Here is a 24,314-nt window from a genome sequence, read left to right on the forward strand (position 1 = left end):
GCACCCTCTTCCCTCAGCCAGGCAGAGCTGGGGGTGGTGATGGTTCCCCAGCTCCTGTGATCACCAAAAGCAGCCCAAGGGTGGGGGCCCCAATGCGGGGCACTCCCACCACCACCAGACAGCGCGAGGGGCGCCCCGAGAGCCCCAAACCATCTCGTCCCCGGGGGACCGCCCAACACCAGGTGGGAAGGGAGGGGACTCTGACTCTCTCTCCGTCCAGAGCGCAGGGGCCGAGCAGTGGCCACCCCCCAGTCACACCGGCCCTGCAGCGGGGAGAGGCGGGCAGGCGCGGGGGGCAGCCAGCAGCCGGGGAGGCGGCGCGGGAAGGGAGGGGGGAATCCCCGGCCCCCCAAAGGAGGCGGGGGAGGGGAGCCTGGGCTGCCGGAAAAGAAGGTGGCTTGCAAAATAATAATAAAAAATGCTGCGTCTTCTCAGCAGCCCTGGCGGGGAGGGTAAGTCTCCGGGGGCTCCCGCTCCAGGGACGGGGGCGGATCCTTGCAGCCCCCTCTACGCGGGCGGCGGCGGGGGGTGTCTCTCGGCTGGGGCGGAGGGGTGGTGGTGGTTCGCCGCAGCGCTCTTTCCCCTGGTGCAAGGCGGGTGGCCAGGGGCAGCCAGGCGCCAAGGCTTCGTCTCCCTTCGGGGGTGGGGAGCCGGGCCAGGGTGTGTGGGGGGGTCTCGGTGCGCCGCCGCGCGAGCGTCTGGAACCCCCCCCCCCCCGCAAACCCCTCCCCACCCCCAAGCGCGTCAGGGGCTGGCTTCTCCCAACCAGGCTGCCCCGTGGGCTGCTCCGGGCTCCCTTCAAACAAACAAACAAACAATTGCCCCAGAGCTAGAGCGGGAGGAGGCAGCACGGCAGCCGGCCAGGGGGGAAAAGGGCTGCTCGGCGCTTCCCGGCCCGGGAGAGGAGGAGGAAGAAGAGGAGGGAAAGCAGCTGCAATCCTCTCGGCTCCCCTTCCCCTGCCTCAGCGCGGCTCTGCTGATGCTTGGCTCTGCTGGGCTGGTGGAAGGGGCTGGCTGAAGGTAAGGACTGGCACTCTGCGTGCTGAGAAGGGCTCGCTCGCTCTCTTGTATCCAGAGGGGTTGAGAGGAGCCCTTCCCACCTGTGCTCCAGTCTCCTAATGTCACCTTGGAAGTTACTTTGTTTGCAGAGTTCCCGTGGAGGCTCCTCAGGGCAGCCTGGGCATTGCACCACCTCTCCTCTGGAGCCAGAGACACTGGGGTGGGGCTGGACCTCGCTGTGCAGTGGCGCTGGGGAAGGGGGGGGGGGGCTTTCAGTGTCATTTTCTTCACCCCATCTTCAAATATCACCAGCCTCCCGTTGCAGAAATCCCCAGATTTCATACCACTGCCACTTTGTTTGTGCCCTCACCCTTGAGTGGCAAAACGAAGGGGTGGTGGAGGTTGAATTGCTTCCTTTGTGGTGGGAGAGGCTTAGTGACCTTCCAAAGTTTTGTTCCAGCAGGAAACTGTTCTATAAGTTTTTAGGAAATTAGGCTGTTTCTGGTATCATCTATTATGTTAGACTGTTGTGGTTTGGTATACAATCTTATACGTTATATTCTTTTATGGGGGGGGGACAGAAAAAATGGACATTTGGAGATTTGGATGTTTAGCTACTTTTAACTTGTGGCTTTATTAATAATTGTATTTTATCTGTTGCAGTTGTAAATAACCTTTATTTACTGAATATAGTATAGTCACTATAAGACATGGTGTATGTGTACATTATATATAAAATTAAATCAGGAAAATAAAACATTGATTTAAATAAATCGGACTAACTCCTAAGGTTTAAAACATTCCATCACTGCTTGACAAGAAGATCAATAGTTGAAGATGCACTCGCTATACACAATCCTGTCTTCACTATGCCATAGTTAAAAAGGATCTGCTAATGATTATACTATTAATATTCTTTTCCAACTTCAGTAAAAGTTAAATAAATGTAACAAGTGATTAATTTATAATATGATCTAAAATTGTTTTTGGTATTCTGGATAAATCAATAACTAATCAAGATTATTAAACTATGAAAGTGGCTACTGCTGACACATACTAACAATATTTCCAAAGGATTTTACTATGTATTTTAAATACAAGTTTGTATTCTAAATTTATGTACCCAAAATAGGCTTTTGACCCCTATGAGAAGACTATATCTTTTGAGACAAGTATTTAAGGGGCCATTATATCCTGCAGTGGAGTACTAGCATGTAATAAGACCCATGAATAATAAACTGTGTTTCATGGTGCCAGACACACTGGCAGTGTGTTGCATGCATAATACTTTTTGAATTGTTATTTTACATATGGCTTTTCTTGGCACTCTTATATTTAGGAGATACACTATATATTATAAATGCATTAATTGATGGACACACATTACTTATGCTGTAATTCAGCCATGGATTTATTTGGTATGATCTGGCTTTGCTGTTGTGATTTATCTCAGAGGGAAGAAAATCTTGATTGAGCACCCTTATAGTTTTTATCTTTCTGTGAATGTACATTATACACACATACACCATTCCCTCGTTAGGTTTTATTAGAAGTAGAATAAACATTTTAAAAAATGCCTGTATGAGTTCACACATAGAAAAACGCTCATTTCCAAGATATACAAATGTGCTTGATAGATTAGAGCAAATCTATAATACATGTTTTAGAACCTTCCATTAAGCTGGGATTTTAAAAATATTTGAAGTGGTGTTAGCTTGTAAACATATGAAAATGCAAATACGTGTATAAAGTTGACACTCTAGTCTTATTTACGCAGGTTGTGCTTTTTATTTAACTCTGCATGTTCAGTGTGGGAGCTATTGGTATCAGTGCAAAGGGGGCTAGAGATCTGAAAGCACACCACCTTTTTTGACGCTTCAGCCTCTTGAGAGAAATAGTTCCCCTAACAGTGTGGTTTTGTAAGAATATCTGTTGTGATTCACTGAGGAGGTTCTCTCAAAAGTCACAAAATAATTGTCTGCTTCTACTCCTGTGGAAATCATTGGGAACAGAATTGGGCTCTGGATTCCAAATCGGACTTACCTGAGTAGTTCCACTGGATTTGGCCCTTGTATTTCAGTAGAAGATACGGAGTCATGTGAAGAAGTCAGTATGAGCACAGTTCTGCAATACTGAAGTCAATAGGAATTTAGCCATTGAATTATACGGGAAAAGGATTAAACCCTATGATACCAGATTACTATTTAATCCATTTATCAAAACAGTTTTTGTTTTCAGACAGATGAATCAATAATAAATAGTAAAACAAAGAAAAACTATATTCCATTTATCAAAACAGGTCCTGTTTCCAGACAAACAAAACAATAATTAGTGAACAAAGAAAAATAGTGTATAGTGAGAATTTTAATACTCAGAACATTAATAACAATTTTCATCCAAGTTATTAGCAATAATAATAAAAAAGAAATCCATAAAGTCAATTTTCCAGACCTTGCTTTGACAGAAGCTAAGGGTGAAGGGCCAAATTCAGAGGCAATATGTAAGGTAGCGTAAGTGAGACTCCCTTACATGTATTGTATTGACATAAAGGAGTCTGAACTGGAAGAGACAGAACGTGATTATTTTAAAGTAGGATGAGGGCTACTTCCATGTTCTGGACCTTACACTGTTAAACTCTGAATGGAGTGCACACATTAATAGAGTTGGGTGTAAGGGTGTCTGACTGAGTACAAGGTGATCTTGCACCACCCCACACATTATCTCTGAATTTGATATGGAGTTCTTATGTTAACCCTCAATATTCTGGATTATGTCTATCAGAAATGTTAAGCATTTTTTTGTGCATGTAGGAGAGGGAGTTCTCAAAGTTCATTTTCTCCTCTTTATTCCCCCGTCAAAAGCTCATGCTTTGGATCTAACGTTCTTCCAGGTAAAATAATTGTGAATTTACTGCTTGTGAAAGGCGATAAGAGTGGAAATGGAGTCCTGCAGCTGTTTCTGTGTAGAACAGATACAGTGTGGGCAGTAGTAGAACTGTTCTGCTAATTAATATCCAACTGATGCTGCGGGGACCACTTTAGAGGGTTAAAGGAGTTTATTCTTTATGTCTATTCACTCCTTGCCCTCCTTGTTGAAATTGCCAACAAATGTGCCAGATGTGATATGTTACCAGGAGTTATGTTAGTACTACCAACTAACCCTCGCTATGTCACTTCCAGTCACAGCTAATCTGGAGTGGATTCATTTTACTGACTACATGTAAAATGCTTAATTTCCCCATTCAGTCACTGAATTAAATGACTTCACTGGGAACAGGATTGGGCCCTTAATGTTCTTTCAACATACTCTATTGTATTTAATTACATAGGTACTTATTAGAATCAATATGGCACGGATGGGTCAGATTTCCATTAAAAATGCCTATTTTCAGGGGTATGGGTCTGTATAGTTCAACTGTAAATATTTGCTCTGATTGAAGCTTGTCTTGTATTTTTTTAGCTTATGAATTAATTGTTATTAATAACAAGGATACTATCAATGGCATAAATATATTTTTAAAAGCTCCTTTTTCTTCAGAATTTTTTCTTCCTGCCCTCCTACCCCAGTTTCTTCTCTACAGACTAGTCCAACTCCTCTTAAGGTCAATGAAAGTCTTACTATTCAGCTAGAGACTGAATCCAGCAGAGCAGCAGCAGAAGCAGGGGTCAACGGACACTGATATTTTCTACAGTTTTGACAGGATTTTCTCTGCTCTGTGATGATTGGCTGTTTGGTCCAACCTCCTCCAGTTGCTTCACCTCAGTGTTACTCCATGCCTGCCCATCTTACCTTCCATCCCTTCCTTCTTCTCACCTGTTCTGTCCCTATAACCCCTCTCCCTTCCCATGTCATCTGTGTAACAGCTAATCCCTTCCTAACCACTCCCCTTTCCCCCCACCCAAGTAAAAGAACTAATGTGGCATTGCCGACTAAGCTTTTTGGGGAAGGGACTGTTTACTGCTCTATGTTTGTACAGTGCCTAGCACAATGAGGCCCTGATCTGGGTTGGTTCCTAGGTAGTGCTGTAATAAACATAATAAATAATAATAATACCAGTGAGTTCAGTGGATGCCCAAACACACAAGTTCTACTTACTGGTTCTACAGCCATAAACTAACACATTCTTTTCTCAGACTTATATATAGCACCTGATCTTGAGAGGCCTTTCTTACATGAGTAGCCCCATTAACTTCAGTGGGACTTGTCATTCCTCACTTGAGGAAGGGGTTGCGGGATCCCTACTCAACCATGTTGGTACATAAGGAATATACAAAACAGCCACCTAAATTTCAGCTTCATTTTATAACACTTGTGTATTAGGATTAGAAATCAGTGCCCCAGCTCAGCTTCCTGAGACGCATGCACTGAGGGTTTCCTCCTTGCACAGCTCTCCCCTCTCTGACATGGAAGGCAAGAGGGCTCAGCTGCCTCTGCATCCTCCCCTCTCCCGTGGCCCTTATGGAGGGCACCAGGTGAATCTGGAGTTTGTTCAGAGGGGAGGGAGCCCAGAACATTTTGTCCAGCCCAAGGAGGCTACCTGGAGAAGATAACATGGTCTGAGCCCGTAATATATTTTCCCGGATACAAGTCCTGTAGTGCAGCTCCCATGTAAATGCAGGGTCTTTGTACAGATGGCTGTGGCTTCCAGCAGATCCCTGGAGATCTGACAGGTTTGGGGCTGATCCTGTGAGTTTTTCTACAGGCATATCCTGCTACCCCAGCCTTTTCACTCCTAATAGGGATGATATGAGAGGATCTCTGTGGAGATTTCCTCCTTCCAAAGATTTTACCACTGGAGGGGATGACCTGGCTCAATGGTTGATAGGGCAGTGTGCTTTATCTTCAATACAGTCTTATCTTTTACCTATCAGTACAGAGAAATGTTATGTTTTAAAAAAGCATTGTTGATTCATTTTAGATCATTTAAAAAAAATACTGCCAGCACCTTAGGTTATTAACCTGTGCATTTTAAAATTATACTTTACTTTTCCCCATTTTAAACTTTGTTCTTACTTTTTTGCATTTCACTCACCTTGAGCAACAGAAATAGACTGGTAAGTTTTACTTTCTAATTTTCTTGCACTAACATAATGCTGCAGTGTCTGGGTTGTCAACACCGAATTTGAATGCTTAAATTCAAACAAATTTAACTGAAGACTTAAAAATTATAGCATTTCTATTAATATTAGGCTTTGTAACACTCCCACCTTAATTTTAGTGTGAGGGAGATAGGCGAAACTACCAGATAATGTCTCTTCAATGGCTAATGGGTGCCATATTCTACCCTGAGATATGTGTGCACAACTTAGTGGGACAAGTTCTGCTTTCTTTACTCTTGTAAATAGTCCCACTGACGTCAGTTGTGTTACTTGTGTGAATAAGGCAAACAGGGTTTGGCCCATTGGGAATTGCCTATATGTATGTTCAGAGGCCAGGATTTGGCCAATTGTCCGCAGAACATAACCCACATGATGCAGTGGCTGGATGAAAACTATCGAAGGATGGCTGAGAACAGAGTTTTTCAATTGTGAGGTTAAACCAGACACTCCAAGTACTAGTTTGTTGCATGTATGTTTTAATACTTACTTGTAAATTTCTCAAATATAAAATATTTTGTTTTTTAAACATACCTTAGTTGCTGGATAAAATGACAAACCCAAATTTCAGAGTGAAGTGTAGAATTAAATAATTACAGCACTAACTTGCTTTCATGGCTTTTATACATTTACAGTTATTTTTTCCTTAAACTGAGTATTGACTTGGTTTATCATTTTTCTTTAATGCGTATCCTTAACTTCCCGTAATAATATCATGAAGTTTGATGAACATTAGGAGAGGAAAAGGAGATTCTTAAGAGTAATGGAAGAGCTTTGCAGCTTTTATGTATGTATATAAAATTTTCTTGACTAGACTTACTTACGTAGATTAGCTACCTCTAATTTATTTTAGGATTAATATAAATAACCTTAAACCAAAACTGTTTATTTTTCTGAAAGAGGACTTGGTTTATACGGTAAGAAAATGTGGCCACTTTAATACTTTACTCAAGTATGATATGTTGGATACATATAGTCAAGATCTAATGTAGGATTATAATAATTTATTTAATCTCAATAAATATCTTCTCTTTGCTCAGTACATTGGTATATGCAAACACTGTAATATTCTTATCTCCAAGATATACTGGGTGCGCATGATGTATTGTAAAATAGAGCCTCTTCAGGGTCTGAAGTGAAAACAGAAGTATTATTGTGCTGCATTTGTATTTTAGAATGAAAAGAATAAGTGAGCAAGTATCCCAGGACATGATCCAGTAAGTTGTACTGTTAATAATTTAAAAATGAAACAATTTTTTATAAAATGAAGAACAAGCACTACTATTTTGCGGGTGTTGGAATAAGAAAATTAGAAAGTGCCATCATGTAGTCATAATTCAAAATGATACATACTAAAAGGTTTTTGAACGGTAAACGTATTAAATCAGTATAGCTATTAGATTACTTAGGTGAAGTATTTTAATATTCAGTGTATTCTCACTGCATTCATCTTCTTTCCTTGTGTGCCTGTCTGTCCACAGGACTGTCCAGAATTGTGGCATACCATAAGTAAAACATTTCCATTGATGAAATTCAGCAGAAGTGGGCAAGGAGGCATAGTTTAAAAAGGAGACAGACTTTAATGTATCTTATTTCCTCCTTTTATATCTATTTACAATATCCATATAATCTTTTTTTGTGACAGTTTCACCCAACAACTGCTTCAGTGCTCTTTAAAACTAAAATAATAACAATAACATGTTCAGTAACTTACTTGTACGTGTGATCAGTGGAGGAAAACTAATTTGAAGAAAATTAATTTCAGTAAAGGATTTTTTTATGCAGTATATGACAGGTAGTTATAAGGAGCAAGACAATATTTGGGTTTTTTTTGTTTGTTTTAAGTAAGGGGACAAGAATTTGAATTTTTAAAAAACAGTTGATATAGTTTCAGTTAAAGTGAAATAAAGAGGTCTCACTGAGTCACCAAAGCACATTATTCCACATTACAAATCAGACATTACTCAAAGCAGTTCAGATCTGTGGAAACAAATGATGGGCTTGATGAGATGGTAAGTCCTGTTAGATCATGAGGATGACATCATGCCAACAAATTGATCAAAATCCTCCAGTGAGAAGTGACGTTTAAAAAGAAGGATGCTAGAGATCTATTTCAGTTAGACATCCTCCTGAAGCAAAGGACTTTGAGTCTAAGGCCTGGCCTACAATTAAAATTTAGGTTGACATAGCTGTGTTGCTCAGGGGAGTAAAAAAATCCACACCTCTGAGTGATGTAGCTATGTCAACCTAGCCCCCAGTGTAGATAGAGTTAGGTCAGTGGAAGAAAGCTTCTGTCGACCTAGCTACCATAGCTTGGGGAGAGGGTGTATCTGCACCCCTTCTGTTGGTGTACACCGCATCTGCACCACAGGGTTAAGCCAGTATAACTACAGTTATATCCTAAGGTATATGCTCTGATTGAGAATTGAGGACTGTGAAACCTGTGATGAGAGCAATTTCTAAATTTTTACACTATAAAACTTTTGTGCCATCTCATGACTGCTCAGTGGCATTCCCAGTGGAGAGGTATCCATGTTACAAAAAATCACCATAATTAGCACCCTTCTTAGCAGTTACAGCAACGAGGTCATAGAATGAATGGGAATGGTGTCCGAACTACCCTTCTTACCCTCAAGAACAGGTCTCTCAAAGGCAGGCTTGAGAAAAAAAGGTGGTTCAGGGAAGCTTGCAGAGGACTTCAGTCTGCAAGGCTGTCACCCTGGCACCTTTCAGCAGCACTAAGCTGACATCTTAAAAAGTTAATGGTGCCATTTAATGTAGTGCTTCTGTACCTAAAATGGGGTTAGGTTTCTAAATAGAACTTTTAGATCACTAATTCATAACATAGAAGTCTTTGGGGAGCTTGCAGGGGGAGGAAAACACCTTAAATGACACTACAGATTATAACTTAAATATCCCCAAGGAATCTATTCTCCTTTCAGCATGCTTTCTTAACTGTCATTGACACTAATGGCAGGTACATAACGCATTCACATTGGGAAGAGTAGACTTTTAAGTGCATATTTCAGTGCTACACATTATAGTCGTAGTTCAGAAAATGTACATTTTAAAAAGTTCCCTAAATATGCATTTATACAACAAACTACTGGCTCACAGGGAGCACTTGAGGCCTAATGGTTCCAGAAGTACATTTGTACATGATCAGCCTCAATAGCTACCAGCGTCTAATTGCTATTTAATCGTGCTACCTTTGTTTTAAAGTCCATAAATAGGTTGAGAACATTTGAGCTCTCATTTTAAGGTAAATTCAAACCAACCAGAAGAGACTGTTCAGTAGTTGTGATTTGCCAGCATTTTTGTCATTATTTGCCTTAGCAAACAAACAAACAAAAAAAGAACATATTCCTTTGAAACAGTTTTTAATTGCAAACTTTCTTCTAGAAGAACATCTATCCAGTTCCTGGTGGCAGAACTGAGAGCAGCAAAATGATCCTATTTACCAGTTTTTGTCAGGATTATGTAAACATTGTAAGTTAGAGAGAAAACCGATTAGAGCATCCAGTCCATTTCCCACATTACATTAAATAATTGTTTCTTTACTGATAGCACTAGATTCCTTTAATGCTGGCCTACCTCCATCAACCCATCCCTTGTTTAAAACAAAAACATACTAGAGTATTTTGTAATAATGGATCCAAAAGGCGTGGAATGCGAGTGCCTAGTGGGCCACTTTTGGTAAGCAGAACTGGCGCTGCGGGATGAACCGAACGCCGGGTTAAGGCGCCCGATGCCGACGCTCATCAGACCCCAGCAGTTTTATAGTGTTACTGTGATAGTTGGTACCCTTACTGTAGAACACTCTGTGGCACTGGATTTTAAAAAAAAATAAGGTTTTTGCCTCCTCATCTAAAGTAACTTGCTTCTATTCCTGAGACAGAAACTCAATGAGAGCAGTTTTGCCTGCAGTGCAGAGGAAGATTTGAACTCTCCACCAAGCACTATTGAGTTTATTTATTCCATCAAAGATGTATTTGCACCATAAGTAGCCACACTGTATGACTGTACTAGCTATCACAAACTCTCAGGTACTTCTTTAAGGGAATTTATTGTTTTTCTAAGCACCTCTTTCCCTGAAAAATGTGGGCTTCACTATTTTAAAGCTGCCTGGAAATGCCTTAATCGCCTCTCAGTTTGCTACTGCACTTTCTTTCTCAATTGCATCTCCAGTTCCCAGTTCTTCAGACTCTCCATGAACAAACTCTAGCCTACCTCACATATCTTCTCTCCGTCTACACTGTTCCCACTCATCTACCACTGGCCTTGTCTCTCTTGCTCTTCACATTACCTCACTACTGTCGGTGCAAGAGCTGCAACTGTTTCTCTGCAGCTCTTATGATCTGGAATAGCCATCATATGTTTCTCTGCCTCATTGACTTTTCATCTATTTGCAAAGCTCATCTCACAATACATCTCTTCGTCACACTTTTACTTATTAATTTCTATCCTCTGCTTATATTATTTTATTTTAACAACCTAAGTATTATTTAAGATGACAACTACTGTACTTGAGCCATGGTGGATTTGGATCCAGGCTCTTGTCCAGTAGCTGGGAAGGTTATGAGAAAGCCTCAAAATAGATGTTTGCCATGGGACTGAAAAAAAATAGGTGTTAGTGGAGACTGTAGCACAGAGAATGGAGTAAGTTAGTTGAGGAACAATGGACAGGGAAAGATAGGAATTGGAGGAAGAACAAAAGGCAGAACCAGAATCACAGTGGGGATGGGGGGAAGGGAGATTAAAGTGAAATGTTGGTTTGCAATGGAAAAAGTGAAGGAGAAAGAGGTTAAATTAAACAAAGGCAAGATAACTCACGCAAAAGATGGACTGGAATTATTTTGTTTGGTACTTATACAAGAGAACATTGGGGTGACATTAAGAAAGGAAAATTTTAGGGCTGGAAAAAAAAATCAGGAAAACTCCATACAATGAGTTCTCTAAGGCCCCAGTTCAGCAGGGGGATTTAAGCATGTGCCTAATTTCAAGTAGATGAGTAGCCCCATTGCAGAATAATCTCCCAGTGGAAGTGGTGGAATTCCTATTGAAGGTAGTGGGAAGACATCCATCTAGTACAGTGGTTTTGGATCAGACTTTTGGGGACATTTAAAAGTAAACTGGATAAAGTCCTAGAAAAATAACTATGCAGAGAACATTCCTACACTGGTAAGAAGATGGATAGATCATTTAATAGAATCATAAATGTTGGAGATTGAAAAAGAACTAACATCCGAGATTGTGATTTTTATTTTAATATTCATATTAATGAAACCTTTTTTACATTTCTCTGAATCTCCCTGGCAGCCATCCCATAGCTCCATAAGTCTGGGGGAAGAGAGTGGTTAGCATGTTGTTGCTGTGGGGATTTGATTCTTAGTGCTGTATGTTGGTAGTGTTGGCCATGTGATTTTAAAACTTACATGGTACAGCTGCAGGTAATTATTTTCCAACTGCATGTCACACCCTGTTTTGGGTTATGGGGGGAAATTCAAATTATTTTTAAAAAATCTTAAGGAATGTTGTAAAGGAAAATAAAGGGGAGTGACTAGTGTCAGTTTGGATAGCAGTCAGGCTAGAGGGAGACAGCTTGTTCTATCAGTCACCAAGAATGTTAGCCAGCCAGCCAGCCACTTATTCAGCAAGGCATCAAGAGAGTGAAAGGTAAGGATCAAAGACATTTGTGTATGTTGCTGACAGTAGCTTCATCTGTTGAATTAATATTGTTAGTTATGTACTGTGGTTATATTATTCTGATTTCTGTTTAGGACTAGTTGTTCATGTGATTGCTAGCTATTTTATTTTTAGGGTAAGATCCAGCTTTTTGGTTCCCTTTCCTAACCTGGACAATTTGTGTGTGTCTCCAGGGTGGACATTGTATGGCTGTCACTTGGTAGAGGGCTCAGTAGTGCAATGATAACACAATTTTTTCTTCTCAAGTGAGACATGCTGGCTTCTAATTTTCTGCCTGTTTACAAGGTGACCATCATGCTGAGTGTCTCTGGCTAGCATCCATGCAGGCTGGCTTAGTGCTGTGATTCATAGGCTTTCCCATGTGTGAGGACACTGGATCCTCACTTATGAAAACCCTTCTACAGTAAGTGCCATCAGAGCAGTATATTTGGTACACTTTTCTCAGTGTTTGGGAACAAAGTGTAATGAATTCTACTAAAAGCAGCTAATGTTAGTGGAGTCAGCAAGTGCTATTGTCCACCTTGTCCAGTGAGGAGGAAGTAGTTAGAGATCTAACTCAGAGTGAGGGTTCCTGGTTTCTAGGACTGGTTCTGCCAATGATTCTCTATGTGATCTTAGGTAAATCATTCAGGCCAGGACTTTCAAAACTAGGAGCCTAAATTAAGCCTATTTAGCCATATTTTCAAAAGTTCTGAGCACCCAGCAGCTCACACTGAGGTCAGTGGAGCTTTTGGATGCTCAGAAATTTTCAGGATCAGGCAGGTGCTTAAATATAGATTTAGGAGCCCAACTTTAGGCTCCGAATTTTGAAAATATTTGTCTCAGCCTCACTGTAACCTTGGATTAGCCATTTGTAAAATGGGGAAAATGTTTACACACTTCACCAGGGTGTTGTTGAAACTTAATGCTTTATGAAGTATTGCAAGACCCTTTTGTAGACACTTTAGAATTGCAAATTACTAACTGTGCTGAATTTAATTCTAAAAATCACCATTTATATTAGTTTACTTCAAACAGATGTGTGTTTATTCAGAGCAGCTGGTCCAATATAAAATCTCTGACTTTGACATACATGGTCCGTATGAACATCTTTAAAAATGCACCATTTTGCACACAATGCTTCTAGGGCAAGACCTCATATCTGCCATTTTAATCTTTTAGGGCTTGTCTGTACTGCTGGGACTATATTGGCATAGCTATGCTGCCATAACCCCATAGTGTAGACACAGCCTACAGTGACAGGTAGCATTCATCCATTGATCTAGTTGCATCTACACTAGGAGTTAGGTCAGCATAGCTATGGCGCTCAGGCATGTGGATTTTTCCTTTTCTTGGGCAACGTAGCTATGTCAACCTAAATTTTAAGTGTAGATCGGGCCTTATTTCTTAAGTGCAAAGATTTGTACTCTATTATTTTTACAAGGATCATTTCTCTCTTCCCTCCTGCTGCTTTCAAACACTTCCATTCTGCAGCCTGCTCCATAGCAGGCACACAGCATCGGAGAGTGTTTCAAATCCAAAATTTCCTTGGCTGCTTTTCTACTATTTCCTTACCACGCATTTCTAGTGGAGTCAAGAAGAAATATGCTCTTTTTTTAAATTCTCAGGCTATGTCCCTGTAGGTTGGTAATGACAGCAAGTTGTCATCATTTTACAGCCATGTAATGACATGAACTAGAGGTTTCATCCCAGTTTCACAGAAAACAAACTTCCAACTTACAAAAACTAATACCAGATTTGGCACCCAGTCTTAATAGCTAGGCAAAGGACTGGGTGATTACAGACCATGAACTGCATTCCCATCATGTTTGGAGGTGGTCCCATCAGAGTGGAACTGAAATACATTGACCATGTCTGTGAGATACTTCCAGTACCACTGCCCAGAGACTGTATATATTCAGTGAATAACTATTTTCTAATGTGAATATTTGTAAAATTAGTTCCTTTGAAGCAAAGCATTTTTTTCAATAAGTAAACAAAAACTAAATCTCATAAAAGAGCCTTACTTTTATTGCCAATAATGAAATAGTTTATTAAAACTGGGAGGTGGGGGGGGGAGGGGAACGGACAAAAATCTAATCTAATTTACTTTCTGCTATTTTCAGTGGTTACTTTTAGCATTTCAGTCAGTCAGTTTCACTTCCCAAACAATCACTGCTGTTGTTTTAGGGTTGGATACAATGTGAGGAGTATCCAAAATGGTTTCAATTGATTTTCTTTTTAAAACTTAATGAAAACATTTTTATTGGTATAAGGCTGTGAAACGCCCCATTTTCCAATGAATCCTCTATTTTGGGCCTAAACTACCTCACAGTAGGATATGAGGTGTGATAGGTGGAGCAGTAGCACTTTGAGCTTTCATATCTGCACTAGGAGGCTCTTTAGAAATTATTACAAAGCCAGGCATAATATAATAAAATGTGAATGGGAAACCTATTTTGATACCTGTTTCTTAGTCTCAAGGGAGCATCACTTGACAACACATACCTTTCATGAATGCCACAGCACTACTGAAAAAACAGGCCTTAAACTGGTGCTTTTTAATGAACTTAAAAATGTGTTTGCACTTTAGGCATTCAGAGACAGTCAATTGAACATTTTTGAAGGGCTATGATATAAATATTCAGTAATACAATGGCGGGGGGAGTAAATAATTGTGTTGACAAAACCTTAAAATTGACATACCAATACTGCATGGTGCTAGATTTGTGTTTAAAAGCCTTAACTATTTGAACATGTTGCACCATGTGTTCTTTTGCAAGTGTCCCTCCCCTCCAAATTCAGACTACAATATATTCATCAAATTACTGAGTTGGAAAGGTTTGTAATGAGTTCTTTGAGCTGTAAGTGTTCCCCCACACCCTTTAAATCTTCATCTGACATTAAATAGAGCAAACCCAAAACAGATTAACTGTCAAACAGTTATGCTCCATCTCTTCAATCTGCTTTTAGGTTTCAGAAGGGGAGCACGTTGATGAGGTAAGGAGACGACATGGTCTTCTTCTGTCGATGTAGAAAGATAGCACAGATGATTATCTGAAAAAGCTGTACTACACTGCGCAAGCATGGCTTTCGCCCAGTCGCACATTATGGCCGCTAGAAGGCATCAACACAGTAGACTCATAATTGAAGTGGATGAGTACAGCTCAAACCCCACACAGGCGTTCACGTTCTACAACATTAACCAGGGACGCTTTCAGCCCCCACATGTGCAAATGTAAGTATTATAGTTTTGTTATTGCTCTAACACAGCCTTCAGAATTGTTATTGCCTTGTCAATGTGGTATTTGATGGACCAGTCAGAAATAATTCAGAGAACAATGTTTTGCTGTCTTTCTAATAATAATTACTGATACAATTCAGTCCATTGGGGAAGCATAGATACTTTTTTAAAGGATAGAAGAGGAATGACTGTGCTAGCATAATTTGGTCTTTATAAAAAGAAAAACAACAACAAGCAATGTAATTAATCTAAGAGGTTTCATATAAATAATATTTTCCACAGTTTTAGAAGCATTAATCAGCTTTGTGAACTCGTATTCTCAACTTGCATCACATGTAAATAGCTTTTGAAATACCAAGACTGTATTCAGAATAAACATTCTCCTGTTGTTTGGTTAGCTATACTACTGCTTTGTACTACAAAATAAAAACGACAGCAACAAATAAAATAGTGTGGGTACCCATCCAACAACCTACTTTAATACCAGCGTGTGAAAGATATAGAGTGCTTAAAGAGTAATTAAAATAATGTGTTTGTTTTTGACTTTTTATATATAATGATGACATCAGTAAAGTTAACTGCTCTACATGGTGATTTACTTTTAATGTCAAGTGTAGGATCATAATTACAAAATGAAACCTGCCATAAAGTTGAGAGCCAGAAGGAAGAGCAAAACTGTTAAGCCATTACAAGTAAATTAAGTATATAAATCCATTGCAAAATATTTTATAGGAAATCAAAATGTAACATATTTTATTCTATTCTTTAAAAAGAGATCAATCTTATATTTTGATCAGAGAACTGATTTTCATAAAAAAAAAAAAAACTTTTTACTTTAGCAGGACTGAATAAATTGGCTTACTTTCATCCACTACATTTAATAAATTTCTAAACATAAGGAATGATTCATTAAAAAAAAAAAACGTGAGTGGATGGTATGTACCTTTTCAGTGATATTTTACATGCAAATTGTGGTACAAATTGTACACCATAGAAAGGAAACCTAAAGGTTAATGTGGACACATGCCTGCATGTAGGCGGAGTTTGAATGTGTAAACAAAACTCTCTGGAGCAGGTTTTCGTTATAAATGCGAATTACAATAGGGTCCTGACCCCTAGTTGGGGCTTTTAAGTAGTGTCCCAATACAAATAATGAATAAAACAAATATAATATCTGCATCAGGGAACATCTTTTGTTTGCAGAGCTGGCAAATGGTAACAGAAAACAAACAAACAAAAAATTGATTCACAAATATTTTGGCAAATAGAAGTGCCAAGTTCAGATCTCTGAGATTTGTGGGGCATATTATTCATTATTTGTGAGTATTCAGACAGCCGCTGGGCATTCATGAATACGTTTGCCAATCCCAAAAGTTGCATGTATGGGTTTTCATCACAAAATTTGGGTTGGAAATTAGTTATTCATTATTAGCCATTTGCTACTCATTATCTCTTGTTTAATGTTGTAGTCACCCAGCCAGTGAATGAATACAATAGCATGTGACTTCGGTGATCCACCACACAACACAGTGAATACTCTAAAGGGAGCAGTTCACAAACAAGCCATTCTCTGAAAATTGTTCCCCAAAAGTGTTCAACACTCATGAATAATTAATGCATTTGAAAAACATTCATGCAAACCAGAAAATGGGCTAAGTTGTAACAAATAATATTCATAAGAGTAGTTTGACCAACTATTTGTCTAGACAGTAGAAATCTTGAAGAATTTTTGTGAATACCTATAGTATTGATATTGTTCTTGGCTTTTACAAATTTACAGAATGGTGAGAAATGTAATCTTGCATCCCCTTTATTCCCTGGCCCCATTGAAGTCAATAGTAGCTGCTCCATTGACTTCAGCAGGGCCAGGATTTCACCCTATTGGTGAATTATATGCTTGCAAAACCCCTAGTTTAGTGATGCAAATAATAATGAATAAACCTCATATAAATTTACTCACCCCCAAATGCTTTTCTCCTCAGTGCTTTTGGCTCTCCTCCAACGGCTTACAGCTAGTACATGTATCAGAGGGGTAGCCGTGTTAGTCTGAATCTGTAAAAAGCAACAGAAGGTCCTGTGGCACCTTTAAGACTAACAGAAGTATTGGGAGCATAAGCTTTAGTGGGTAAGAATCTCACTTCTTCAGATGCAAGTAATGGAAATTTCCAGAGGCAGGTATAAATCAGTATGGAGATAACGAGGTTAGTTCAATCAGGGAGGATGAGGTGCTCTGCTAACAGTTGAGGTGTGAACACCAAGGGAGGAGAAACTGCTTCTGTAGTTGGATAGCCATTCAAAGTCTTTGTTTAATCCTGATCTGATGGTGTCAAATTTGCAAATGAACTAGAGCTCAGCAGTTTCTCTTTGGAGTCTGGTCCTGAAGTTTTTTTGCTGTAAGATGGCTACCTTCACATCTGCTATTGTGTGGCCAGGGAGGTTGAAGTGTTCTCCTACAGGTTTTTGTATATTGCCATTCCTGATATCTGACTTGTGTCCATTTATGCTCTTGCGTAGTGACTGTTCAGTTTGGCCAATGTACATAGCAGAGGGGCATTGCTGGCACATGATGGCATATATAACATTGGTGGACATGCAGGTGAATGAGCCGGTGATGTTGTAGCTGATCTGGTTAGGTCCTGTGATGGTGTTGCTGGTGTAGATATGTGGGCAGAGTTGGCATCGAGGTTTGTTGCATGGGTTGCTTCCTGAGTTACAGTTGTTATGGTGCGGTGCGTGGTTGCTGGTGAGAATATGCTTAAGGTTGGCGGGTTGTCTGTGGGCGAGGACTGGCCTGCCTCCCAAGGTCTGTGAAAGTGAGGGATCATTGTCCAGGATGGGTTGTAGATCACTGATGATGCGTTGGAGAGGTTTAAGCTGAGGATTGTAGGTGATGGCCAGTGGAATTCTGTTGGTTTCTTTTTTGGGCCTGTCTTGTAGCACGAGGTTTCTGGGTACACGTCTGGCTCTGTTGATTTGTTTCTTTATTTCCTTGTGTGGGTATCGTAGTTTTGAGAATGCTTGCTGAAGATCTTGTAGGTGTTGGTCTCTGTCTGAGATGCAGATGCGGTTGTACCTCAGCGCTTGGCTGTAGACGATGGATCGTGTGGTGTGTCCGGGGTGGAAGCTGGAGGCATGAAGGTAGGCGTAGCGGTCGGTGGGTTTTCGGTATAGGGTGGTGTTAACGTGGCCATCGCTTATTTGTACTGTGGTGTCTAGGAAGTGGACCTCCCGTGTAGATTGGTCCAGGCTGAGGTTGATGGTGGGGTGGAAGCTGTTGAAATCATGGTGGAATTCTTCCAGGGTCTCCTTCCCATGGGTCCAGATGATGAAGGTGTCATCAATGTAGCGTAGGTAGAGAAGGGGCGTGAGTGGACAAGAGCTGAGGAAGCGTTGTTCCAGGTCAGCCATAAAAATGTTGGCATATTGTGGGGCCATGCGGGTGCCCATAGCGGTGCCACTGGTCTGGAGGTATATATTGTCACCAAATTTGAAATAATTGTGCGTGAGGATAAAAATCACAGAGCTCAAATTTGGTGACAATATATACCAACACCATCACAGGACCTAACCAGATCAGTTACATCACCGGCTCATTCACCTGCATGTCCACCAATGTTATATATGCCATCATGTGCCAGCAATGCCCCTCTGCTATGTACATTGGCCAAACTGGACAGTCACTACGCAAGAGCATAAATGGACACAAGTCAGATATCAGGAATGGCAATATACAAAAACCTGTAGGAGAACACTTCAACCTCCCTGGCCACACAATAGCAGATGTAAAGGTAGCCATCTTACAGCAAAGAAACTTCAGGACCAGACTCCAAAGAGAAACTGCTGAGCTCTAGTTCATTTGCAAATTTGACACCATCAGATCAGGATTAAACAAAGACTTTGAATGGCTATCCAACTACAGAAGCAGTTTCTCCTCCCTTGGTGTTCACACCTCAACTGCTAGCAGAGCACCTCATCCTCCCTGATTGAACTAACCTCGTTATCTCCATACTGATTTATACCTGCCTGTGGAAATTTCCATTACTTGCATCTGAAGAAGTGAGGTTCTTACCCACGAAAGCTTATGCTCCCAATACTTCTGTTAATCTTAAAGGTGCCACAGGACCCTCTGTAGCTAGTACATGGTTTTTCTGGTCCTCATTACTGTCTTGCACTCCCTGTCTTACCTTAACTGCACCATCCAGGAGTATTCCCAACCTCTCACAGCATTTTCCTGGCTCCATCTTTGTCTTTCCTGTTCCTCTGTTGCGAGGTGCTTTGGGTTGCCACAGTTGGCAAATGTATTTTATTATTATGATAATTGTCATCTACTGTTTGATAAGCACTGATAGTGCAATCAGAGCTGTAGAAGACATAAATCATGACAGTCGTCCCCTGAAGATTTAAGGTCTTGATTCTGGCGGTATGCAGGCAAACCTCTGCTCCTGTATGAAACCCCATTGAAGCCCTGTGTATATACCAACCTCCGGTATTGGCCTGAAATTTTAGCTTTGCTTTTCAATTTATATGCAAGTTCATATGTTATTTTAAAAAAATAACAGACCATGAGGTCCTCATTCTTCTTTTTCCGTTACTCACAGCGCAAGCAGTTCATTGGACATCAGTGGGGCTACTCAGTGAATCAGGTTCTACTCAAGGACATCAGTCTCAGGCCTTAAGAAATTGTGTCCTACAGTACAATTAAATATGTTTATGTGAAACCTGACACACTTTTGCACTGTTGTACTGCAAAAGCAATCCACTCATTCTTAATGTGTGCATATTTCTGTGACACTGTGATCTGCATTTCATTTATTTATCATATTTATTTATACCCAATACATTTTTTGGCCCTTTGTACAAGGTTTTAAAGCATACCTTGGCTGACCAGTGTGAATCAGGAAAATGCTTCCCACAAAATAAAGTTCTAAATTGTGCATAAGGAAAAGCATATGTATTGTGTGCTGCATACTTTGCCATTGTAAGTCTGTTGTGTTTTCATTCAACTCCAGAGGAGGACCATGTGAAATTTATGTTACTATTTGATGCACAAGTTACTGCTGCCCTTGTCTTTGTTTCAGTGATAGGTGAGCAGGAAGAGGCATATTTAAGGGATGCACTTTATGAGCTACACTGAAAACCCAGCAATGTAAATTCAGATCAGCGCATTTTATTTATCTTGTTCAAATACATGAAAACCCTGGGGAAGTACATTATTTTTCTGGCTACCTTCTTCTGCAGTTGAGAAGTATCCATAATTTAAAATTGCATAACGGAGAGATGCCCATATTGGGGAGTTAGGGATGGGGAGAGCAAAAGTTTGGAAGTCAGGGATGTAAGACCTCAAGTTTCTGCTTTTGTGCTTGTTTCATGATCCAACTTTTGGCCTTGCTTCTGGCCACTTTCTGTTGAAAAATTGACAAAAGGTGTGAAACTTTAGGAAGCTTGGGCTTAATACTTCCTGCTGTACAGCACTCAAATTAAATAGTTATTACTCCCTGGATTTAGTAAAGTAAAAAATAAAAATAAAAACCTTTTGAAAAGTTATGACTTTTGCTAGAACCTGCCCATAGATGTAATGATTTTTAAAAAGACATACACCCTCCCAGAAAAGTATAGAAAAATAGTATAACAAAGAGAATATCTACATACATTAGCTTTTTAATGTGTTTTATCAAATGGTAAAATGAGAATTTTTGTAAGTGTTGTTTAATGATTTGAACAGGACTCTATTCCTGGTTGTCTCACAATGTCTACTACTGACGACGTGAACTTATCAGCTCACTTAACATCCATGCCTCGGTTTGCTCATCTGTAAAATGGATATAATTCTTATCTGTCCCATGTTGTGAAGATTAACTTATGTTTGTTAAACAATTTGAGGTCCTCTGAAAGCTTTCCCCATAAACACCAAAGTGTTAGCATTAATAATAATAAAGATCTATAACTTCATTTTTTCCTAATTAAATTTTTAAAATTGAGCCAGAAGAGAAGCAGATCAGATGGGGAAAGATCCAAATTATACATAACAATGAACTAAATGAAGGTTCTGAGTAATTTAAAGACAAATGTTTACAAATTAAATTGTTCATATAAAACTATAATTCTGTCTGAGATTTTACTGATATTAATAAGGTTCTTGGATTTCTGTTTTTCTGTTTTTTCCCCACCAAAATTACCCCCACTGAAATTGCAGCTATGGTACACTTACACATACATACTTCTATATATTGTAATGAAATGTGTTGAGGGTGAAGGAATTTAATGAGTTGCAAATAAGTATATCTCATGCAGCAGATTTGTTTTCTCTGCCTTCCTTACCTAAATCATGAGGAAGCTTCATAAAAGTGGGTCAGATCATTTCTTTTCCTCATGTTGGAGTCTTGAAATTGGGCACTATACAATGCAGCAGCACCCCTTACTGCATCTGATTTACTTAGTATAATTAAGCCCAGAAAGTTACAACAATTGTCCTGACAATAGTAAGGTTAGAATGTGCATTTGCAGCAGCTGTCAGTAAAGTTCTTATCTGCCGATGCATTAACACACTGAACCATATCTCCAAAAATGCGTTAATTAAATTTGTTGGAATTTTATAACCTGCAGAAAAAATATGATTAGGAAAATGCATTTAAATGTATTTATATATGTGATAAAATGCTTCTCTCAGTATAGTGTGCAATCTTATTTAAACAATGAACACAGGATGGTATTCTTATTTTGAAATTGGAAATGCCTTTGTTTTATTTGTAAGTGTCTAAAATATGACAATAACATTGAAACAATCCCTTTTCCATAATCCCTTTAAACTAATACATCTACCCAGCCAATATTGAAAGCTCTATGATGTGAACTCCAAAATTCTTACACCTCCTATTAATTCTGTGAGTTTCTTCGCCACACAGATCCAGAATACGTCATTTTTAGTAACACTGAAAATTGTATTGGAATTGCAAAGTAAATACTAAAAAGGTTATGTAGTCAACTCTATTTCATAACCTTCTCATAATGCATTTCCCATAGGGTGGATCCTGTGCCCCATGATGCCCCCAAACCTCCAGGATATACCCGATTTGTCTGTATTTCTGACACTCACTCAAGAACTGATCCAATCCAAATGCCCTATGGAGATGTTTTAATACATGCTGGTGACTTCACTGAACTGGGACTTCCTAGTGAAGTTAAAAAATTCAATGAATGGTTAGGTAAGTATCAGATTACATGCCGTTTCGGAAGTAAACATGATTTAATGAATGTACCAACCCTCTCTGCCTCCTAGTAAAAGATTGTGCACGTAGGAATGATTAATATTAATTTAGCTTTATGTTTGAATGGCAACATTTAGAATTTGGATTTTTAAAAATATTGTGTTCTTTCCAGCTGAGCAAATGAGATTAATGTGATCATTCATCCATTCTGCCTTTCTGCTCTTACGAGGGGGAAAAGGTACAATAAGCAACTTTTGGCACTAGCTGATATTTAAGTCACTGGGCCTTTTATGATTTACATAAGAACTCTTACATACATTGTTATGGCTTTCCCTCCCCATAAAAAGTTGTGGTGAGAAAAGCATTTGTCTGTTTAACCCTGGAGGCTGATAGTTTTTCTGTCTGAGGCTCAGCTGCACCGCAGCGATGAATTCCAAACAAAGCAAAACGCGTGTCTGTGGTTGCTGTCTTGGATGTGGCAGACCAGATGTAGATGCCTTCTGTAGGCAACTGTTGGCATTGATAGCTGAAATTCTGTTCCACTGGGCAGGCAAGTGGTGATTTACATGCACTTCTACAATGTTATGTATGTGCTTAAAAAAAAAGAAAATTACAGTGGAAATTGGAAAGAGTACGCTGCTTCCAGAGAAAAATCATGGTCTGTGTTCCTGCTGTGCTGGTGCCCGGATATAGCATAAACACAGATTTTTGTTTCTGATTATCAAAAAATTTGCAGGTCGGGTGAGTGGCTTTAAAAAAACTTCTGCATGAAGTACACATTTTAAGGGACTGGGCTTTTTTCTTTAATTTGTGTTTTCCTGTCTTCTTAGCTACGTGCTATGGCATTTCCCAGTGTGGAATTGGCTAGGAGCAGCACAAAGCTGTCAGAAGCATGAAGACTGAGATGCAATAAGAAAAATGTCAGGTCTTTCTAGTTCAAAAAAATATTTACAAGCAAGCCTTTACCCTAATTTTGGAAGACTCATGCTAATAAATATTGATTTGACTCTGCAAGCCCAATAATATGCCCAACATAAAATAATTAAGAAAAAAAGTTACAATGCATTAAAGTGGAAACACACACACAAAAGCATTGTCATTTTCAGTGAAATCTGTAACAGTACCTTCCACTCAATCTTTCTGTGCCCAGGCATTACAGGACAATAGGACACACTTACAACACTAAGCAATGTTCAATTTCACTCTGAGTCTTCACATTATATTGCAATAATGTACAAACATTAGTGCACAAAAACTGTTCCAAACCCCATGGTTATCTGTTATACACAAAATCAATATTTACCCAGTAGTGTGGAAGGGAAGCAATATTAGAGCATTGTTAGTCAGCAGGGAAAGGGACTGCATGTCTGAGTTGCTGCTGAGCTCCTGTCTACCTGACAGACTACCTGGCCTCCTACATGATACTGCCCCTATTGGGAACAGCAGAAGCCCTCAAACTGAAATCCCCTCAGTTTATAGGTTATAGGTAAGGGAGTGCTGGCACGGTCTTCTTCATGATGGCGTTGTGAATGGAATTGTTTTTCTCCTTGCTCCAAAATAGTCTGAGAGATTGCTGATCCTTAAGGCTTGCTGCCAAACTGATCTCTCTGAATGGTCACTTGGAGAGGATTGAGGTGTGTGGGGTGTGGGATTTCAAGCTATAGGGCCTTTTGGGGGGTGGGAGAGGCAGGATTCTTAAGGAGCGGTGCACTTTTGTGTAGTCTGGGATGAGAATGTTTTGCTTGTTATGCTTATGATAGTTGTTTGTTGTTGAAGGGACTGGGTTTATATATTATATTTTCTGGATTTATATTTTAAATCTCTGTCAAGGTGTCTAGAGCATTTGAATAGGTGGGTGTTTTTATGTGTTTAATTTAAATAAAATAAAAAATCCTCCATCTTCTTTGAAATCCTGCTGTACTTTGCCTTCCTTATTGACTAATGCATCTAGAACCATTAGAGCCTCTTCCTTTCCTCAGCCATCTCCTTCTCCTCCTCTTCCCTCTTTGCCTAGGATCTTTCACATCCTTTCCTGCTCCCTCCCAGACTGTATTGTCTCCTTCATCCTAGTCTCAGATCTCCCTT

At 39.8% G+C, this 24,314-nt stretch overlaps 1 protein-coding gene across 10 annotated transcripts in view; it reads left to right on the forward strand.

Moving 5' to 3' along the window:
- The first annotated feature begins 330 nt into the window (after nt 1-330).
- MPPED1 (metallophosphoesterase domain containing 1) overlaps nt 331-24,314 on the forward strand; it is a 76,808-nt gene continuing 52,824 nt past the window's right edge. The window contains exons 1-6 of one of the 10 annotated variants that reach the window (XM_065569711.1): nt 544-1,030; nt 6,817-6,882; nt 7,271-7,312; nt 9,498-9,584; nt 14,754-15,018; nt 22,045-22,226. In XM_065569711.1, the coding sequence (XP_065425783.1) occupies nt 14,867-15,018; nt 22,045-22,226 (334 nt within the window). In that variant the 5' untranslated portion in view covers nt 544-1,030; nt 6,817-6,882; nt 7,271-7,312; nt 9,498-9,584; nt 14,754-14,866. Of the gene's footprint in view, nt 453-535; nt 1,031-6,816; nt 6,883-7,270; nt 7,313-9,497; nt 9,585-11,210; nt 11,772-11,836; nt 12,205-14,753; nt 15,019-22,044; nt 22,227-24,314 lie in introns of those variants that run through there. The other 9 variants (XM_065569664.1, XM_065569686.1, XM_065569675.1 and 6 more) reach the window with 9 other exon arrangements.

Source organism: Chrysemys picta, chromosome 1, assembly GCF_011386835.1.
Source record: "Chrysemys picta bellii isolate R12L10 chromosome 1, ASM1138683v2, whole genome shotgun sequence".
Lineage (NCBI taxonomy): Eukaryota > Metazoa > Chordata > Testudines > Emydidae > Chrysemys > Chrysemys picta.